This window comes from Athene noctua, chromosome 20 (genome assembly GCF_965140245.1).
Source record: "Athene noctua chromosome 20, bAthNoc1.hap1.1, whole genome shotgun sequence".
Lineage (NCBI taxonomy): Eukaryota > Metazoa > Chordata > Aves > Strigiformes > Strigidae > Athene > Athene noctua.
The window spans coordinates 5,997,742-6,014,662 of record NC_134056.1 but is presented as its reverse complement, the minus strand read 5'-3'; the positions used below and the strand labels follow the sequence as shown (position 1 = coordinate 6,014,662).

General features: G+C 63.1%; 2 protein-coding genes across 2 annotated transcripts in view; both read left to right on the top strand.

Annotated features, from left to right (window-relative positions):
• The window catches only part of HMCN2 (hemicentin 2), a 36,936-nt gene extending 25,104 nt beyond the window's left edge, over positions 1-11,832 (top strand). The window contains exons 41-69 of the mRNA XM_074923683.1: positions 2,240-2,279; positions 2,378-2,568; positions 2,646-2,727; positions 3,002-3,138; positions 3,254-3,395; positions 3,595-3,742; positions 4,013-4,140; positions 4,236-4,392; positions 4,512-4,633; positions 4,870-5,034; positions 5,123-5,230; positions 5,317-5,451; positions 5,747-5,881; positions 6,003-6,193; positions 6,535-6,748; positions 6,919-7,053; positions 7,124-7,314; positions 7,401-7,482; positions 7,623-7,892; positions 8,642-8,791; positions 8,917-9,054; positions 9,240-9,361; positions 9,464-9,701; positions 9,834-9,896; positions 10,011-10,139; positions 10,259-10,570; positions 10,806-10,925; positions 11,234-11,360; positions 11,490-11,832. Coding sequence (XP_074779784.1) covers positions 2,240-2,279; positions 2,378-2,568; positions 2,646-2,727; positions 3,002-3,138; positions 3,254-3,395; positions 3,595-3,742; positions 4,013-4,140; positions 4,236-4,392; positions 4,512-4,633; positions 4,870-5,034; positions 5,123-5,230; positions 5,317-5,451; positions 5,747-5,881; positions 6,003-6,193; positions 6,535-6,748; positions 6,919-7,053; positions 7,124-7,314; positions 7,401-7,482; positions 7,623-7,892; positions 8,642-8,791; positions 8,917-9,054; positions 9,240-9,361; positions 9,464-9,701; positions 9,834-9,896; positions 10,011-10,139; positions 10,259-10,570; positions 10,806-10,925; positions 11,234-11,360; positions 11,490-11,832 — 4,515 coding nt within the window. The remainder of the gene's footprint in view (positions 1-2,239; positions 2,280-2,377; positions 2,569-2,645; positions 2,728-3,001; positions 3,139-3,253; positions 3,396-3,594; positions 3,743-4,012; positions 4,141-4,235; positions 4,393-4,511; positions 4,634-4,869; positions 5,035-5,122; positions 5,231-5,316; positions 5,452-5,746; positions 5,882-6,002; positions 6,194-6,534; positions 6,749-6,918; positions 7,054-7,123; positions 7,315-7,400; positions 7,483-7,622; positions 7,893-8,641; positions 8,792-8,916; positions 9,055-9,239; positions 9,362-9,463; positions 9,702-9,833; positions 9,897-10,010; positions 10,140-10,258; positions 10,571-10,805; positions 10,926-11,233; positions 11,361-11,489) is intronic.
• Positions 11,833-13,366: 1,534 nt separating this feature from the next.
• The window catches only part of ASS1 (argininosuccinate synthase 1), a 28,862-nt gene continuing 25,307 nt past the window's right edge, over positions 13,367-16,921 (top strand). Inside the window, exons 1-3 of the mRNA XM_074923925.1 lie at positions 13,367-13,429; positions 16,267-16,378; positions 16,851-16,919. Coding sequence (XP_074780026.1) covers positions 16,271-16,378; positions 16,851-16,919 — 177 coding nt within the window. The 5' untranslated portion in view covers positions 13,367-13,429; positions 16,267-16,270. The remainder of the gene's footprint in view (positions 13,430-16,266; positions 16,379-16,850; positions 16,920-16,921) is intronic.

Below are 16,921 nucleotides of genomic sequence, written 5' to 3'. Positions count from 1 at the left end.
AGGCTGAAGCAATGGGATGTGGCTATGAGACGGGATGCAGGGATGTGGGGGTGAACTCTCTGGGTACCAGCCCTTGGGGTACTGGCTGCACCAAACCAGCAGCTCTTTTCTCCTGCAAAGCTCCAGCAATGCACAGTGCAAACACCCTGCTCTGCAGAGCCAAGACCTCTGCTTTAACAATGTCCCCAAATCTGGGTGGGAAGGGGGGAACACGACAACGTACCTGGGGAGGGCTTGGTGGAGGAGCGCCACTGCAGCCCCCTTCACCCCATCTCCTTGCAGAGAGCAGTCCGGAGTGGGGCCTGGTGTCTGGCGGGGGGCAGCTCCAGCTCAGCCCCCTGCAGCCCTCCCACCAGGGCCGATACACTTGCCTGGTGCAGGGCCCAGGCTCTGAGATGCGCAAGGACTTCGTGGTGCTGGTGCGAGGTAAGGCTTCCCTGAGGTGGCGGGGGACCCCATAGGCTCTTCCTTGGAGGGGAGCCTTCCTCCCCCTTCTCTTCCTCAGCCTTCCTCTCTTCTCGGTGCAGTGGCACCCCGGATCGCCAGCGCTGGGGTCCCCAGTGAACACAGTGTGTTGGAGGGCAGAGGGGTGAGGCTGGACTGCCAGGCAGAGGGGCAGCCCACCCCCCAGATCTCCTGGCTAAAGGACGGGCAGCCCCTGGGGCTGCAGCCCCCTTCGCACGCGCGGTGAGTCTGGGGTGGCGGGGACCACCCTATGGGCTAGCCATGGCACAGCACCATCTGTGCCTCAGTTTCCCCATGTGCAAAAGGAGGCTGAGCTCTGCTGCTTCTCCTGTCTCCCTACTTGGGCTGGGATGAGCGTATCCCAGCTGTTTGTTGAGGAACATCATCCTGGGTTAAGCCCTGGTGTCCTGGATGGTGCTGTAGCCTGGTGTGGTCACTGTCACCCTGCCAAGGGTCCCAGCTGCTGCCCTGGCCTTGCAGCACACCCCAAAACCAAGCACAGAGCATCTCTGCTCCATGGACACGTTAGGGGGGGACACACAGGTCACTGCACCATCCTCCCCATGCAGGATGTCCCCGGACGGCAGCTCCCTGCTCCTTGAGGGGCTCCAAGCCGCTGATTCAGGGGCCTACACCTGCCTGGCCCGAAACAGCGCGGGCGAAGACTCACGGCTGCACACCCTGAGCGTGCTGGGTGAGTGGGGCTGGGGCCCACGGGCAGCCTCAGGGCCACCCACCCCCGACAGACCCTTCAGCCCCTCTGTCCTCTCACCCAGTCCCTCCTGCCATCGAGAGAGGCACCGACGACTCGGAGGTGGTCCGTGGTGTCCTGTCCACAGCAGTGACACTGGAGTGCCGGGCACGGGGGTCCCCTCCACTGCACATGAGCTGGCTGAAGGATGGGCTGCCCCTGCGCCTGTCCCCCCGCGTTACCCTGCTCTCGGCTGGGCACGTCCTCCGGTAAGAAGCAGCCCTGGAGTGATGCTCAGCCACAGGCTTTGGGGCTGGTATCCAGGTTTGCGCACCAGGATGGCCACAGCAGCACCCCAAGGTGGCTGTGTGTCACCTTGGGGGGCAGGGGGCGGGACCCGGAGCTGATGTCTCCTCCCCATCCCCATGTTTCACTCCATGGGGTAGGATCTCCCAGGCACAGGTCTCCGACGCTGGGCTCTACACCTGCATCGCCTCCAGCCGGGCAGGGGTGGCCGATCGCAGCTTCGTCCTGCAGATACGGGGTATGGGGCACCCAGGGGTTTGGGGAGAGTGGAGAGGGGGGCACCCAGACACCAGTTTTGCTGGCAGAGCACACATTGTGTTTTGCAGCCCTGTTTCCAAGCAGGGTCCTGAGCCATCCCTCGGCCACTGGGGTGGGCTCAGAGAGGTTGGAGCGAGGCTGAAAGCAGCCCCAGAGCACCCTGCAGGGAGGCTGAGCCACCTCTGGGTGCTCGCAGGACACCAGGGAACTGCCAAGCCTGTCCCCAGAGCCTGGGGACCCGACTTTGTTCCCACAGCTCCTCTAATGGGACTCCCCCCTTCCCCAGTGCCCCCCGTCCTGGAGAACCCCGAGAGCAGCAAGGAGCAGATGGTGGCTGAGGGCTCCAATATCACATTCACCTGTGAAGCCACCGGGTCCCCAGCACCAGTGGTGACCTGGCTGAAGGATGGTGAGCCCCTGGGGCAACAGAGAAACCCGGTGCCCGGCAGCCCGCGCCTGAGCCTGGTGGCCGTGGGGCCAGCTGATGGAGGGGTGTACTCCTGCCTGGCAGCGAACGAGGTGGGGGAGGCCAGCAAAGTCTTCCACCTTGTGGTGATGGGTGCGTGTCTTCCCCCGGACATTTGGGAAAGGCAGCTTAGCTGATTTTTTGGGAACAACGAGGGGAAGAGCCCACCTGCCTCACCGTGTGCCTTGCAGAGCCACCCCGCATCGAGGCTGCATCCCATCCCACTGAGATGTCCATCGCCGTGGGCACCCCCCTAGAGCTGATGTGTGTGGTGACGGGTGTCCCCATGCCCACTGTCACCTGGGAGAAGGATGGACGGCTGCTGGCAGGGCCCTGGCTCGTGTTGGGGAATCAGAGCACTCTGCACGTTGAGAACACAAAGGTAGAGGCTCCTCTTTCTTTTCTCCACCTGGATTTTCTTCTTGTGCCTCAATTTTTCCATCTCCTGGCTTTGTGTAGGTGGCTGATGCTGGCTTGTACACCTGCCTGGCCACTAGCCCAGCTGGGGAGGACAGCAGGAGCTTCCACATCAACATCCAAGGTAGCATAGCCCCAGTGGTGCAGTGAGGGGGGTGCTGGAGGGGGTCAGAGCTCTGGGGGACCAGAGAGCCAGAGCATCCCCTGCACCCGTCCTTGGGATTGCTGGGGGGTGGATGGATAGGGACAGTGGTGGGGGCCACAAGCCTCCAAAGAGGGAGCTGGAGCACAGCGTGATGGTCCTGTAGAGTGGGAGCCTGTACACGATTTACAGGGATGGGTATGGGGGTACCCAACCCACGTGGCACCCCCTGACTCACCTGGCACATGTCCCACAGCGCCTCTCAGCATCACGAGCATTGGAGAGACCCCCAGAATCACCGCTGTGGCAGGGGGGCTGGTCATCTTGGAGTGTCCTGAGGCTGCTGTGCCATCCCCCCACATCGAGTGGCACCGGGAGGGCTCCCTGCTGCGGGTACATGTGATGGGACAGGGGACAGTGCACGGGCAGGGGCTGGGGTGCACCTTCATTGGCCCTGTTAGGCCCGTGGTGAGGATGAGCCACTGATGGGGGCTCCTGGGGGTGTTAGGAGGATGCCCGGAGGCAGGTCCTGGCCGAGGGGCGCTTCCTGCAGATCCGGGACATGGAGGTGTCCGACGGCGGGGAGTACAGCTGCAGGGCCACCAACACTCTGGGGGACACCAGCCTGCGCTCCCAGGTGGAGGTTCACGGTGAGTGCCACCTCCCATGGGGCTTTGCTGGTGGTGCTGTTAGTTCAGGGATGCACAATATTATGGGGTGTCCTAGGGTTGGGGCAATGGGAAGGCAGGGTTGAACGGTGCCCAGCCTCTAGTGCTGGTCCGGGCTGACATTCTCCATCCCCTGAGCCCTGTCTCTGACTTTCTGGGTGCTGGCTGGGTGCTGCCGCAGTGGCCCCGGAGATCCAGCCGGGCCCCGAGGAGGTGAGGGCACTGCAGAACGGCTCGGTGGTGCTGCCGTGCCGGGCGGAGGGGTGGCCTGTGCCCCGGGTGATGTGGCAGAAGGACGGTTGGCTCCTTCCCCTGCACGGGAGCAACAGGTAAGAGGCTCTGTGGGTTGGTGGCACCAAGAGCTGGCTCTTGGATCATGCCACCCTCCACATCAGTAGGTGTTTGGGCATGCCTGGAGCAGGCACAGCAGTGTCACCCCGTGAAGAGCTGTGCTCTGTCCCCACACCAGCTCAGTGGACATGTGCCACATGGCTGCAGTGGCACTTGCCACCTTCCCAGCTGCCTGTCCCTCCGTGTTGCAGCCCAGCCATGTAGAGCCCCCCCTCCACTCCAAGGGCTCCCCTGCTCTCCCTCCTCAGGCTGCAGCTCCTGCCAGATGGCTCCTTGCAAATCGACCCTGTTCAGGTCCAGGATTCGGGCTATTACCTCTGCATGGCATCCAGCCCCGCTGGCTCTGACCGGCAAGGCCTGGACCTCCACGTCCTGGGTAAGAGGAAGAGCTAGATGGGATCCCTCCTGGGCTCACCCTCCTGAAACGGTGTGCTGCTGTTCTCTGCTCATCACCACCGTGCCCTTCCGCAGTCCCTCCCGCCATTGCCCCCGGGCCCTCCAACCTCACCCTGGTGGCTCAGCAGCCAGCCACGCTGGGCTGTGACTCCTGGGGATCCCCTGAGCCCTATGTCAGGTGGGAGAAGGACGGCCACCCCCTGAACCCACATCTCCGGCCCGGCGCCTACAGGTACTTGCAAGACCAGTCACCTTGCCCACTGAAGGGTTCCGCTCTAGGGTGGGGTTTTCTCTCTCTCACTGCTCCCCACGGGACAGAGGTTGACCCCGATGCGTGCTCTGCCCACACAGTTTGCAATCCTCGGGGTCGCTGCTCATCACCAGCCCCGGTCCCTGGGACAAGGGGTGGTTCGAGTGCATCGCCACCAACGCTGCCGGAGAGGCACGCAAGGTCTTCCTCGTGTCTGTCAGCGGTGAGATTCTGGGGGCTGTGAGTCTTGCCGAGAGCAGCTTTTCTGGGGTCTGTCACACCTTGGGGGTGATGTGGGTGCACTCCAGCCCCTTGCGGGATTGGATCCCCTCTTGAGGACTGGGCAATGGGGGTGGACGAGAGGGGAAATAGAAATACCTCTGCCCACGTGTGTGGGGATGGAATCTCCTTCAGCATTTGCCATGCAGCCCTGCTCACCTCCCTCTCTCACCTCTCCAGTGGCCCCCACCATTGCCAATGACCTTACAGATGTGGTTGTCACCCGGCTGTCTCCTGCAGTCCTCACCTGCTACACCTCCGGTGTGCCCCCCCCCACTGTGTCGTGGAGCAAAGAGGGGGCTCAGCTGGGCAGCCGAGGAGCGGGGTACCGCGTCCTGCCCACAGGTACAGACACAGGGCAGTGCAGCCCTGGCGGGGCGGTGGGTCCCTGCCAGCCCTCCTGCTGCCTCCCCTCTGCCCGCTCTCTTCCCAGGGGCCCTGGAAATCAGGCAGGCGCTGCCTGCACATGCCGGTCGCTACACCTGCACGGCGAGGAGCGCTGCTGGCACAGCCCGAAAACACCTCCGGCTCACTGTGCATGGTACACACGGCTCCCAGGGGCCCTGCTCCCTGTGCCTTGGCCCAGTTTGGGGGAGCCCTGGAGGGTAACACTCCTCTGCCACTCAGAGCCCCCCGCCTTGAAGCCCCTGCCTGCCATGGTGATGGTGATGGTCAACACCAGCACGGTGCTGTCCTGTGAGGTGACAGGTGTCCCCCAGCCAGAGGTCACCTGGCAGAAGGATGGTGTTGGCATCACCAGAGGTGAGTAGAAGCCTGCCGGAGGCTGGCAGAGCCCATGCTGCCTGCTAGCCTTTGCCTGGGGAGAGATCTGTGTGCCCAGGGGTTGTAGGTGTCCCAGCAGGGTGTTGGGTGGCATTGTGCATGGGTCCTCCTGGCTGCTACCCAAGGTGGGTGCAGCAGCCACTGGAGCCGTCCCCTGGAGAGTCCCCAGGAAGGGGCACTTCTGCGGGGGGAGTTGTCCCTGCACACTGTCTATCCGTGCCCTGGCGTGGTTGTGCTGCTCCATCCTGCCCTTCACTCCTGCCTATCTCTGCAGGGCCTGGGCTGAAGGTGCTCCCCAACGGGCAGCTGCATCTCCTCCGGGCCTCCCCAGGGGACGCGGGCACCTACCTGTGTGTGGCTCGCAACCCCTCGGGCACTGCTGCGGGGAGGACCAGACTGATCGTGCAAGGTAAGGCTGTGACTGGGCCCCAGCGCTCATCTCCTCCTCTGCTCGGCTCCTTCCCTGGCACCTCACCGTGGAATGTGGCTGTCAAGGTGTGAGCAAGTCCCTGCCCTCCTGCCCCATCCAGTGCCACCTGTCATCGCGGCTGGCCCGGTGGAGCTGGCTGTCCTGGAGGGACTGGAGGTGCTGCTGCCCTGTGCTGCCCGTGGTGTCCCCGAGCCTCGTGTGTCCTGGAGCCGGGAGGGGGCCCTGATGTGGGGTGGCGGGGAGAAGGCCACCATCCTGCCCTCTGGGGACCTGCTGCTCCGGGACGCCCAGGTGAGCACCATCCCCTCCTGCAGCCAAGCTGGCTGTAAGGTCTGAGGAACAAGTGTCTTTTGCTGCTGAAAAGAAAGCCTGGGTTGTTCCGCACCCTGCCACATCCCAGGCTGCTTTCAAAAAATATTTGGCAGCGGGAGAGCCCTGTGCATCCCTTTGCAACAGGCTGGTGGATCAGGGCAGAGTGGGTTTGCTAACTTGGGCTGGAAAAAGTGGCTGTGGCCAAGCTGTGGCTTTTTGGGTGCACAACAGCCAGCAGAGCCCTAGCCCAGTGAGCCAGGGCTGCAGCTGGACCCCAGACCTAAGCTGACCCCCTCTCATCCTCCCCTTTCCCCGTGCAGGAAGGGGATGCCGGGAGATATTCCTGCACCGCGGTGAACTCGGCCGGGAGGGCTGTCCGCCAGCTCTCCCTCTCCGTCCACACCCTGCCCACCTTCACCCGCCTGCCCGGAGACATCACCCTGAGCCGGGGCGAGAGGCTGGAGCTGGTGTGTGCCGCCACCGGCAGCCCCCAGCCCCACGTCTTCTGGACGGCCACCGGGCAGCTCGTCACTGGTGTGTGGGCAGGGGCAGAGGGTGCTGAGCATGGGGGGATGATGTGATCCTGGTGCTGTCCCCAGTTTTTGTTCCACCTTTGAGTCCCCGGGGTGCCAGCATGTCTGGCTGTGTGAGGTTATAACCAGTTGGTCCCCAACTGTAATTTTTGGGGGATTTTCACCCCGCAGATGGTGTGTCAGGGCAGAGTGGCCGGAGCACCCTGCGGAGGGAGGCAGCCACCCGTGCTGACAGCGGGACCTACATCTGCCACGCCGAGAACAGTGTCGGTGCCATCAGGGCCACTGCCTTCGTCTCCATCAGAGGTAGGTGTTGGCGAGGAAACTGGGGTGCACAGCCCACCCCCCTCCTCTGCCACCCCTCTCCCTTTCCCAGAGGCACCCATCATACAGGGGGACGCCAGCACCTACCAGGCAGAGCACCCTGGGGGCGATGCCCTCCTCGACTGTGATGCCCAGGGCCACCCCGTGCCCCTCATCCGCTGGAGCAAGGATGGGGTGCCTGTGGCGGCCAGCAGGCGCCTGCACCAGCTGCAGAACGGCTCCTTGGCCATCCACGCTGTGGGGGTGAGTGGGGCCTGGGGGATGCTGGAGCATTTTGGGAGCTTTCCCAGCAAAGCCAAGTGCTGTGCTAATGCTATTGATACTGATAGAGCACCGACGCAGGGCTTTACCGGTGTGTGGCAGAGAACGATGCGGGCACGGCAGCCAAGGTTGTCACCCTGGCCCTGCAAAGTGAGTGCTGTCCCACTCTGCACCCTCCTTTTGAGGGACTGCAAATCACATCACCCCCAGCCCACCCCTGACTCCTGGGGAATGGCCCCGGGGTAGCGCTGGGATGCTGCGGCACTGCCCACATCTCTTTCCCTGCCCAGGTGACCCCGCGGTGGCGGTGACCCCACGAGCAGTGGTGGTGCGCGCCGGACAGCGGGTGCTGCTGCACTGTGCCGTGTCAGGGGAGCCCCCCCCCTCCGTGGAGTGGCGGCGGGATGGGGAACCGCTGCCCGAGGGTCCCCGTGCCCACGTCCTGCCCAACGCCACGCTGCTCCTGCCCACCGTCAGCCGCCGTGACGCTGGCAGCTACTCCTGCCTCGCTCGCAACGCCCTGGGGTCTGCTGTCGCCCATGCCTCCCTGGCCGTCCAAGGTGGGTGTCTGCCCTGGGGGGCTTCTGGGGGGGGCTGGGGCTTCCCACAGCACCATTACACCCTGGGGTAAGACTCCTACAAGGTGGTTTGGAGGGATATCACCTTTCCTTGCTTACTTGATTCATCCTCTGGTTTGCCCTCTCTCTTCCACTGCTCATCAGAAGGTCTGAGCCCAGACAAACCCTCATCCGTGCAGCTGCCATGTGCCAGCCTGTGCCCCCCCTCTCCTCTCCTCAGCCTTCCTGCATTTGCTGCCTGTGATTAAATTCCCGTTTCCCAGGGGCTCTGCTAAACACACAGGCACATCCTCTTGGGCAGCAGAGGGCGAGGCTGGCTGGCAGCGCGGAGGAAGTGCTGGGTGCCCTGTGTGCCCCCTGCGTGGTTGCTGGCATTTTGCTGCCAAGCACACGGGAGGAAAAGCAAATAAATATTGGGGCTGCAGCCAGGACCGTGGGGGTTGATACTGTGCAGTGTTTGGGGCATGTTGGTGCATGTTGATGTGAGCAAGGCACGGGGCCACACTCGCAGCATCCCCTGTCAACATGGCACTGTGCTGCCCGGACCCACGGGGTCTTTGGGGGCTGTATTTGCAGCCAGGTAGGGATGCTGCCCACCTTGCTCTGGCTGCCTTCACCTCCAGAAAAATCAGATTTTCCTGATGCACAAGTTACTCCAACATGGGGAAACAACCTCACTTTCCCATGGGAGAGCAGCCCCAATGTTGCTGCCCTTGTCTCTTTTGCCCTAGGGGAGCCACAGCGGGCACAGGGCAGCCTCGTTGGTGTCATCAATGCCCACGGGCTTGGCGTTGCCACCCTTGATGCCAACGTGCTGGATGACCCGCGCTCCGGCACCACCACCATCCGGAGCAGCATCCGTAACATCCCACCTGCCATCGGTAGGTGGTTGCCCCCATCCTCACCTCAGGGAGGGTTTTGACCTGTATCAGGTGAAAAGCTTGGGGGAAAGGACCCTTGGGAGGGTGCCGGCTCTGTGGTGGCATCTTTTCTCCCTCACACCCAGGGCCACTGATGCGGGTGCTGGTTGCCATCCTCTCCCCTGTTTACTGGTCCTTGGCACACGCTGGCAGGGAGGCCCGGAGCGGGTTCCTGCTCACCCAGGGCACCTTCCGGCACGAGTCACAGCTGGAGTTTGCCACAGGTGAGGGATGTCAGGAGCCCCACGTGTGTCGGGGGGCTGCGGTGCCTCGTCCTGCGCAACTCAGCCTCCCTCAGCCCGCACACCCTCCTCGGGGTCTCAGCTCGCTGCTGGGCTGAGCTCACAGCCGGAGATGGAACTGTGTTTGGGGGTGCCACGGGCTGCTGCTCACTGCTCCCCCCTGGCAGGGGAGCTCCTGCGGGTCACCCACCTCGCCCGGGGCACGGATGCAGCCGGTGCTCTGCTGCTGGAGAGCGTCATCAGCGGCTCCGTGCCAAAGAGCATTGGCGAGACCGCGCTGCTGCTGCAGGTGCCAGAGCTGCCCATCCTGCCTGCTGGGCCATGACTCCCATGCTGGGAGCCCAAAAGGGGGGTTCTATGGCTTGACCACCCCCTCTCTGCCTCTCTCCAGGACTTCAGAGAGCGTTACGTGCAGACGGGTGTGGGGCGACTCTCAGGGGGCTCGGTGCAGAGCTTCCTGCAGGATGGACGCATCATCCGTGCCCGCTGCAATCACACCATCATCTACAACCCCGCCGTAGATCCACAGCCCCCCTTGGTGCAGCACGTCCGGGCCAGCGCCGTCAAAGCCTCCTATGACCCGGCCTCCGAGGAGCTGCGCTTCCAGCTCCGTGCCTTGCTTGATGCGGGTAATGAGGGGATTCCCAGGAATGGGGATGGAGATGCGGGATCTCTTGTTGGTCCTGGGTGGCTCTGAGGGTGCAAGGAGCCACATCTCTGCAGTGACGTGTCCTGCCTCCTCATCTCTGCTTGATTCCCAGGGGCTGATGGAGACCAGTGCCCACCAGGATTCCTCCTGGGCCCTGGACGGCCGTACTGCATCGGTATGGACCTTCCTGAGGGGGACATGAGGATGGCGAGGAGCACCTGCTGCGTGGTGCCACCTCCCTGTCCCCCCGACCCTCTCCCCCCAACTCTGTACCCTCTCTGCTCCCCAGATATCGATGAATGTGCTGAGGGATCCCACGCCTGCCGCTACAACCAGCTCTGCCAGAATGTGGCAGGGACCTATCGCTGTGACTGCCCTCCTGGCTACCACTCGCTGGGTGCTGGCTGGCCATGCCTGGGTAGGGCTGGGGCCTCAGGGGACACATCCTTGGGCACAGAGCACAGGGTCACTCCCCTGCTCTGCTCCAGCCTTAGTTTCCCCATCCAGCTGCAGCACCCCATTTCTTTCCTCCACCAGACATAAACGAGTGCCTGCGTTTTCCTCCGCCATGTGCTTTTGAGTGCCGCAACCTGCGAGGTTCCTACGAGTGCCTGTGCCCCCCCGGCAGGACCCTGCTACCAGGTGGAGAGTGTGAAGCAGCAGGGGCAGATGGAGGGGGCAGCACCCCCCGGGACCCCCCCGTGCGGCGGCTGGGGCCAAGCAGCCGCCCATGGGGACGGTCCTTCTACACTCAGCTTGCCCTCCGTCGCGTGGCGAAGGCTGCGGGGCTGGGTGCCCGGGGGCCCCCCTGCCCCACAGGCTTTGTCAAGAGGAATGGCACCTGCACTGGTGAGTGTGTGTCAGGGAACGGCTTTGCAGGGTGTTTGGAGGCCACTTTGTGCCCAAAAGGCAGCTCCTGTGCCTGTTGATGCCCTGTCTCCTATTTTGTGTGCACCCACATACATGTGGTTGGGGTCTCCCTGGGCCTGGCTGTGCCAGCAAGAGGAGGTGAGAGCCGCATGGGCAGCAGGGACTGGAGGGGACTGACACTTCCCCACTTGCCTTCGCTCCTCTCACCCTGCAGACCTTGATGAGTGTCAGATGCCGAACCAGTGCCAGCACCAGTGCAGGAACAGCCCAGGCAGCTACCGCTGTGTCTGTCCCCCCGGCTACCGGCTCCTGCCCAATGGGAAGACCTGTCACGGTCAGTGCCAGGGTGTCAGGGGGATGCTCCTGCCCTGGAGGAATGCCCGTGTCCCTCGGGGTGTGAACCCAGTCCCCTTGGCACCCTGGATGTCATCCCCTTGGGGTTGCAAGTCTTTCTTCTTCCAGGGGAGGGTTGTTCCCAGGCTCAGCACCTCGCCAAGGCTGGGTGCTTTCCTCTCGCTACCCCAGTGTGTGAAACCCCAGACAGGGGTGGGAGGGGGTGGGAGCTGGGGTTTGAATCTCCGTCTCAGCCTGGGGCACACAGGCACCCCAGCACCCTCAGACCTGTCCCCTCTCTGCCCACAGACATGGATGAGTGTGGGGAGGGCACGATCCAGTGTGGCTCAAGCCAGATGTGCTTCAACACCCGCGGAGGTGCCCAGTGCGTGGATGTGCTGTGCCCAGCTGGGTACCAGAGAGGATCCAGCCCCGGGTGAGTTGTGCTGCAGGGCTTGGGGGTGTCTGTCCCACACTCCTCATGGCACTGTGGACCCAGATGTCCTGGCTACTCCTGACACCCCACTGCATCCCGTATCCCCCCCCACTCCCGGCTCTCCTGCAGGCTGTGTGTCGGTCGCTGCACCCCAGACTGTGGCTCGGCTGGTGCCCCCACTCTGCAGTACCAGCTGCTCACCCTGCCCCTCGGCATCGCTGCGGGCCGGGACGTGGTGCACCTCACCCCTGGCCCTACCCTCCGCCGCCGCCCTGAGTTCACTCTGCTGGAGTGGGAGCCCAGCAGCCCCTTCACCCTCCGCACCGAGCGGGGCCGTGGCATCATCTCCACCCTGCGCCCGCTGAAGGACCCTGGCACCCACCGCCTCAAGGTGCAGGCGCTGGCCCCGGGCAGGCAGCGGGCACCCAGCACCTTCCTCCTCCTCATTTCTGTCTCGCCCTACCCCTACTGACACAGCCGAGGGACAGGAGGGGATGCAGGGTCATATCTCCTCCTGTCCCTTACCACCGCACTGGTGGGGACACGTGGCTCAGGGAGAGCTGAGCTTGCACCATTGCACTCCCCCCTGGCCACCCCCTGGCCCCCCAGCAGCCCCCCAGCAGCCCCTGCCTGCGTTGCCTTCACCCGGGGCCAGTCCCTGACTCAGCAGAGCCCTGCGGGGGGACAAGATGTCCCGACAGCCTCTCGCAATCAGGTTTTGTTGCAACCCCGCAATTCCCTGGAGCAAACAGCTCTGGACGGCCTTGGCCGCGGTCAGCCCCCAGATGGGGGGGGTGAGGGGATGAGCTGGGTGACAGCGGCCAGCGAGGGCCCTGCTGGGGTGCAGGGTGTGAACCCCTGGGCTGGGAAGGGCGTAGGGCCCCCTGGCATTAACCATGTATTAAATTGAAATAACCTTGTGTTCAATTTTTTTTTTTTTAAATCCACTTGGTTTCTCTGCACATTTATTTATTTATGGTTTTGTTCCAAATAAAGGTGTTTTGTGGCTAAGTATCAGCCGTGCCTCAAGAAAGCAACTTCCTTCAGTGTGCAGGAGGGGGCTGCCCTAGCAGTCAGCCCTGACTTCCCAAGGCTTTGGGCACCTCCCCATGTGGCCTTGGACCATAGAAGGGAGATTGTCTGGATGTGGCAATGCTGGAGGGCCAATGTCCAGCATCTGAAGGTCCAATCCTGTCCCAGTGTCAGGTTCCTCAGTCAGCAAGAGCAGGATGTGGCCTCTCTGTATATGGTGCAGGTGGAGGCTGTTCCCAAAAACCTGTTTCAGTCCTACTCCTTAGCACTGACTCCAGGGACATGAGCCCACGCTTCCCCACGTTCGGGCCGTTGGCTCTGGTGATGGCTGTGCACCCAGGTGAGGGTGCCGCAGTTGGAGCCCATCACTGGAGCTTGCTCTTGCTGCACCCATGGAGGGGCACTGAGATGCCCCGAGAAGGTGCTGCCCTTCGGGCTAGGGGCTTCCCCTCCCCCAAGGCCAGATCTGCTGCTGGTCTGGTGTCCCCTGGGCGTATGGGAGGGGAAAGGTGGTTTTGCCCCATCTTCTCCTGCCTACCTGGGCTCCCTGGGAGCTGCAGCTCCCAAATTTCCCTCCTTATGGTGTTTCTAATAAATTGAACCTTTCCCTGTCACTGTGTTGGGGAGGAAAGCCAGGCAGCTGCAGATCAGCCAGGCACCAGCTCCCCTCTGCCCCCCATTTTCCCACACCTCAGGGCAGGTGGCTCTGTGGGGTGGGGGGGGCACCCCCCTCAGTGTTCTGTGGAGGCTGACGAAGAGGTCAGGAGTGGGGTGACATGGGTGACAGCACCTAGAGCAGCTGTGCAGCGGGCTAGGGCCTGGCACACTCTCCATCTGGCATCGGGGTGCCAGCTGCACCCCCCTTTCTGCCTGTGTGTCCTGTGGGCAGGCGGAGGGCAGGGCCTTGCCTGGGGACAGTGCCCACGGAGGGGACAGTCCTGCGGCGGCTCCGCCTGCCCACGCCCGGCTATAAAGGAGGAGGAGGAGGAGGATGCTCCAGGCACCGGACCAGAGCGTTGAGGGCAGCCAGAGAGCGGGTGAGTGCGGACAGGGCATGGGAGAGGGGGAAGGGGGCCCTTTGCCTTGGGGGACCTTGTCCCCTTGTCCCTGGCTGTCCCCTCTTCACCCACCCATGGGTCTCCCTCACTCCTGGGTGCCAGAGAAGGGCTCACTGGTCCCTGCAGGAGCCAGGCAGTGGGGTCCCAGCCCCTTCCCAGACCTGGGAGGTGCAGGATGCAGTCAAACCTCTTCTACCTCAGTTTAGGGGGGGATCCAAGTGAGTCCCATCTCCCTCAGGGGTCCCCTGGGACACCCCCAGGGAGGGGAGGTGGGAATTTGGCTGGTACCACCCTGTGCCCTCCCCGCTCTGCTCTGGGGCTCTTGGGGGCAGGATGGGACCCCCCACGAAGTGAAGGAGCGATGCTGAGGCAAACCCCAGCACCAGCGAGTGCATCCCCACATGCCCCTGCTGCCGGCACCCCTGTGGAGCCTGCCGCGCTGCCTGCCCACAGGCAACACTTGCCGGAGCAGAGGTGGCTCTTCCAGCCCGGCTAGTGAAGGCAGTTCCTCTCCTTAGCAAAGTTTCAAACTTTTTATTCCCCTCTCCTTCTATTTTTTTTTTCCCTTTAGTTTTAAAAACAAAAACAAAATGTTTCTGCGGAGCAGAGCCGCTGGAGTCACTTTGCTAAAAACCCTGCCCCAACTCACACGGAAATTGCTGCAGAATAATAATCAGGGCTGAGAAAGTCCCACCACGTTCCTCTTTGCTGAGCTTTGTTTGCTCTGATTTATTACGACCTAATGCCAAAACTTCGGGGCTCTCCCTTCCTGGGCAGACGGGCTTGGCCCAAGCCCCGTTTCCGGAGCTGGAATGCTGGTGGCTCCACGCCGTTCCTGGGGTGCAGGATGCGACCCCAGGGCAAGGTGCCCCAGATCCCTGCAGCATCACGTGGGCAGGGTAACGTGGCTGAGCAGGCAAAAGTTGGAGGTGTTTCCTCTAACCTGCTGCCGGGCCACTCGTGAAGCGAGCGTGACCGGTCTCAGAGGCGCTTAGTCAGGCTGGCAACCGTAACATCGATGCTGGCGGCCACAGCGGGGATGGGTTTTGAGGGTAAAGGAAGGAATTTGCCCAGCAAGGAGCTGCAGGTGCAGTGTCATGCTTGGGCTGGGCCCTTTCGGGAACTGCGACTGCCTTCCTGTAAACGCTCCAGCGAGGAAGGGAATGGCTGAGCGTCCCCAGCTCAGCACACCCGTGGGGCCCCGAGGGTAGGGAAGCGGCGGTTGCACAAGCCAGGGTGCTGCCTGCACGGCGCACGCAGGCAGCCCGACGGGCACAGGCAGGCGCAGGGAGCCCAATGGGGCTGCCAGAGCCTTTTGCTCTTCAGCAAGAAACCAGCAGTGGCAGGCCTGATCCTGCACCCGGGCCGGCTCCAAGCCATGCCCTGTGGGATGCTGCCCACACACCGCGCTGGCAGGACCAGGGTGCTGGGGCGCAGCCCGGTGTAACCGCAGCCGGGGGTGAGAGGTGCCGGGTGGGCCGGCAGCGCCTTTCCTGCCTGCAAAAGCAGGAGCAGGATTGTGCTGACTTGGCAGCAGCAGGATGAAAGTTGCTCAGGCTGGGATTTGACTGGCTCTGCCGTCCACCTTCCCCGGCCAAGGGTCAGCTGGCATCGCCTCCTCATGGGGCCCTGGGATTTACAGCCCGGCCCCGGGGGGCTGTGGGGACAGCCCCGAGCCCCTTCCTGCAGCGGGAGTCCCATCCCTGCCCCTGAGCTCCGGGCTGCTACGTCCTTCGCCATCTCCTGCTGTTGCCTGACGTCCTCGATAGCCTCGTCTGAAGGATGAGGGGCGTCCCCACGTAGGTGTTTCACACCGGCAGGAAACATGGGGCAGCATAATTAGGACAAACACCCATTAAGTGTTAATTAGACTTGGGGACGCTGCCGAGCCCCCAGCCCTGCAGCTGTCGCACACCCAGCAGTGCCAGTGGGTGCTCGGGGTTGAGTCGGTGAGTGGCTGCACCCAGCTGCTGCTGCGGCTCCTCCACACTGGCCCTGGCACAAGGCCACGACGTGCCAGGTCGTGCCCGAGCGAGGCATCAGGCCGCATCTCCACCATGGACGGGTGCCTGCATCTGAGTCCCGGCCCCTCGGCATTGCAGGGTGCGTGCAGAGCGTGGGGTTGGTTGTGCTGAGGCTGCCGGAGCGAGAGCAAAGTGGCCGCAATGCGTGCCCTGGCCTCCTCCATCGCCCGGCTGCCGCTGGCTGCACTGGCCAGCACATGGGCAGGGTGCCCATCCTGGCTGAGAGCCACAGCCTGGACACAGCCATAGTGCCGTGGCTTTTTCTCCCACCCCCAGCCCTCTCCCTGCTCCTTGCAGCCCTGGGAAGGGTCTTGGTCCAACTGACCCCCCCCGATGCCGGGGTGAGTGCCTGGCAGAGGATGGGGCTGAGCTGCCCATGGCCCTGGTCCCAGGGAGCAGCCAGCACCTGATGGCAGCAGCTCTCGCTGCCTGTGAACAAGAGCAGTTCTGGGAGCCTGTCTGTTACTCGGAGAGCTTGTCCTGGCCCCGGCAGCTCCACCACATGCTCCTTTACCTACTCAAGCCTCTGCTGGCCCTGAGTGTTTAGTTTGCTGCTGGCTTTGCTTCTTGCCTCCTGGTTATTCATTCCCAGGATAATCTTTGTGTTGCCCAGAATATCCCATCCCCCAGGAGAGCTCTCACCCCTGGCTGCCCTCAGCACCAGGATGGACCGTGACGGCCCCATGGCCAGTTCAGGGACACGGAGGAGGGTTTCACAGCTGATGTCTGCAGCATCCCTGCGCCGAGCAGGGGCTGGGGCCATCCTGAACCCCTTTTCTTTTGCTTTGCCAGCGCCATGGCTCAGCCCAAGGGCACGGTGGTCCTCGCCTACAGCGGGGGCCTCGACACCTCTTGCATCCTGGTGTGGCTGAAGGAGCAGGGCTACGATGTTGTTGCTTACCTGGTGAGCTCTGCGCCGAGCCCTGCAATGTCTGTGGGGGCTGGGGGTGAAGGGGGCCCTGGGTCTGGGGCCCTGGGTGGGTGACGGGGGTCCCGGTGTGTGTGTGGCCATGGTGGTGACTCTGCTCTCACTGGGTAACCGTCGCCCAGTCTGGGTGCTGCTCTGCTGAGCTGCCAGCCCTGTGCGGCACAGCCTGTCCCTGCCCGTAAATGATCCTTCACTAATGAGGGCAGCATGTTGGGGCAAAGCCAAGGGGCCTGACAGAGGGAGGTATGGCCCCGAGGTATGCCATCAGGGTGGGGACAGGATGCACACGTGGATGGACCCCCACTCCTGCCCATCCTGGGTGACCTTAAGCCTGGTCAACACAGGCTCTATTGTGCCTTGCATGATGCTGGGCTGGATTTGTGCTGAGTTTTGTGGTCTCCTTTCAAACCATCCTGTTTGTTTTTGTTTTTTTTCTCCCCTCTTCCAGGCCAACATCGGGCAGAAGGAAGATTTTGAGGCAGCACGAAAGAAAGCACTGACGCTGGGGGCCAAGAAGGT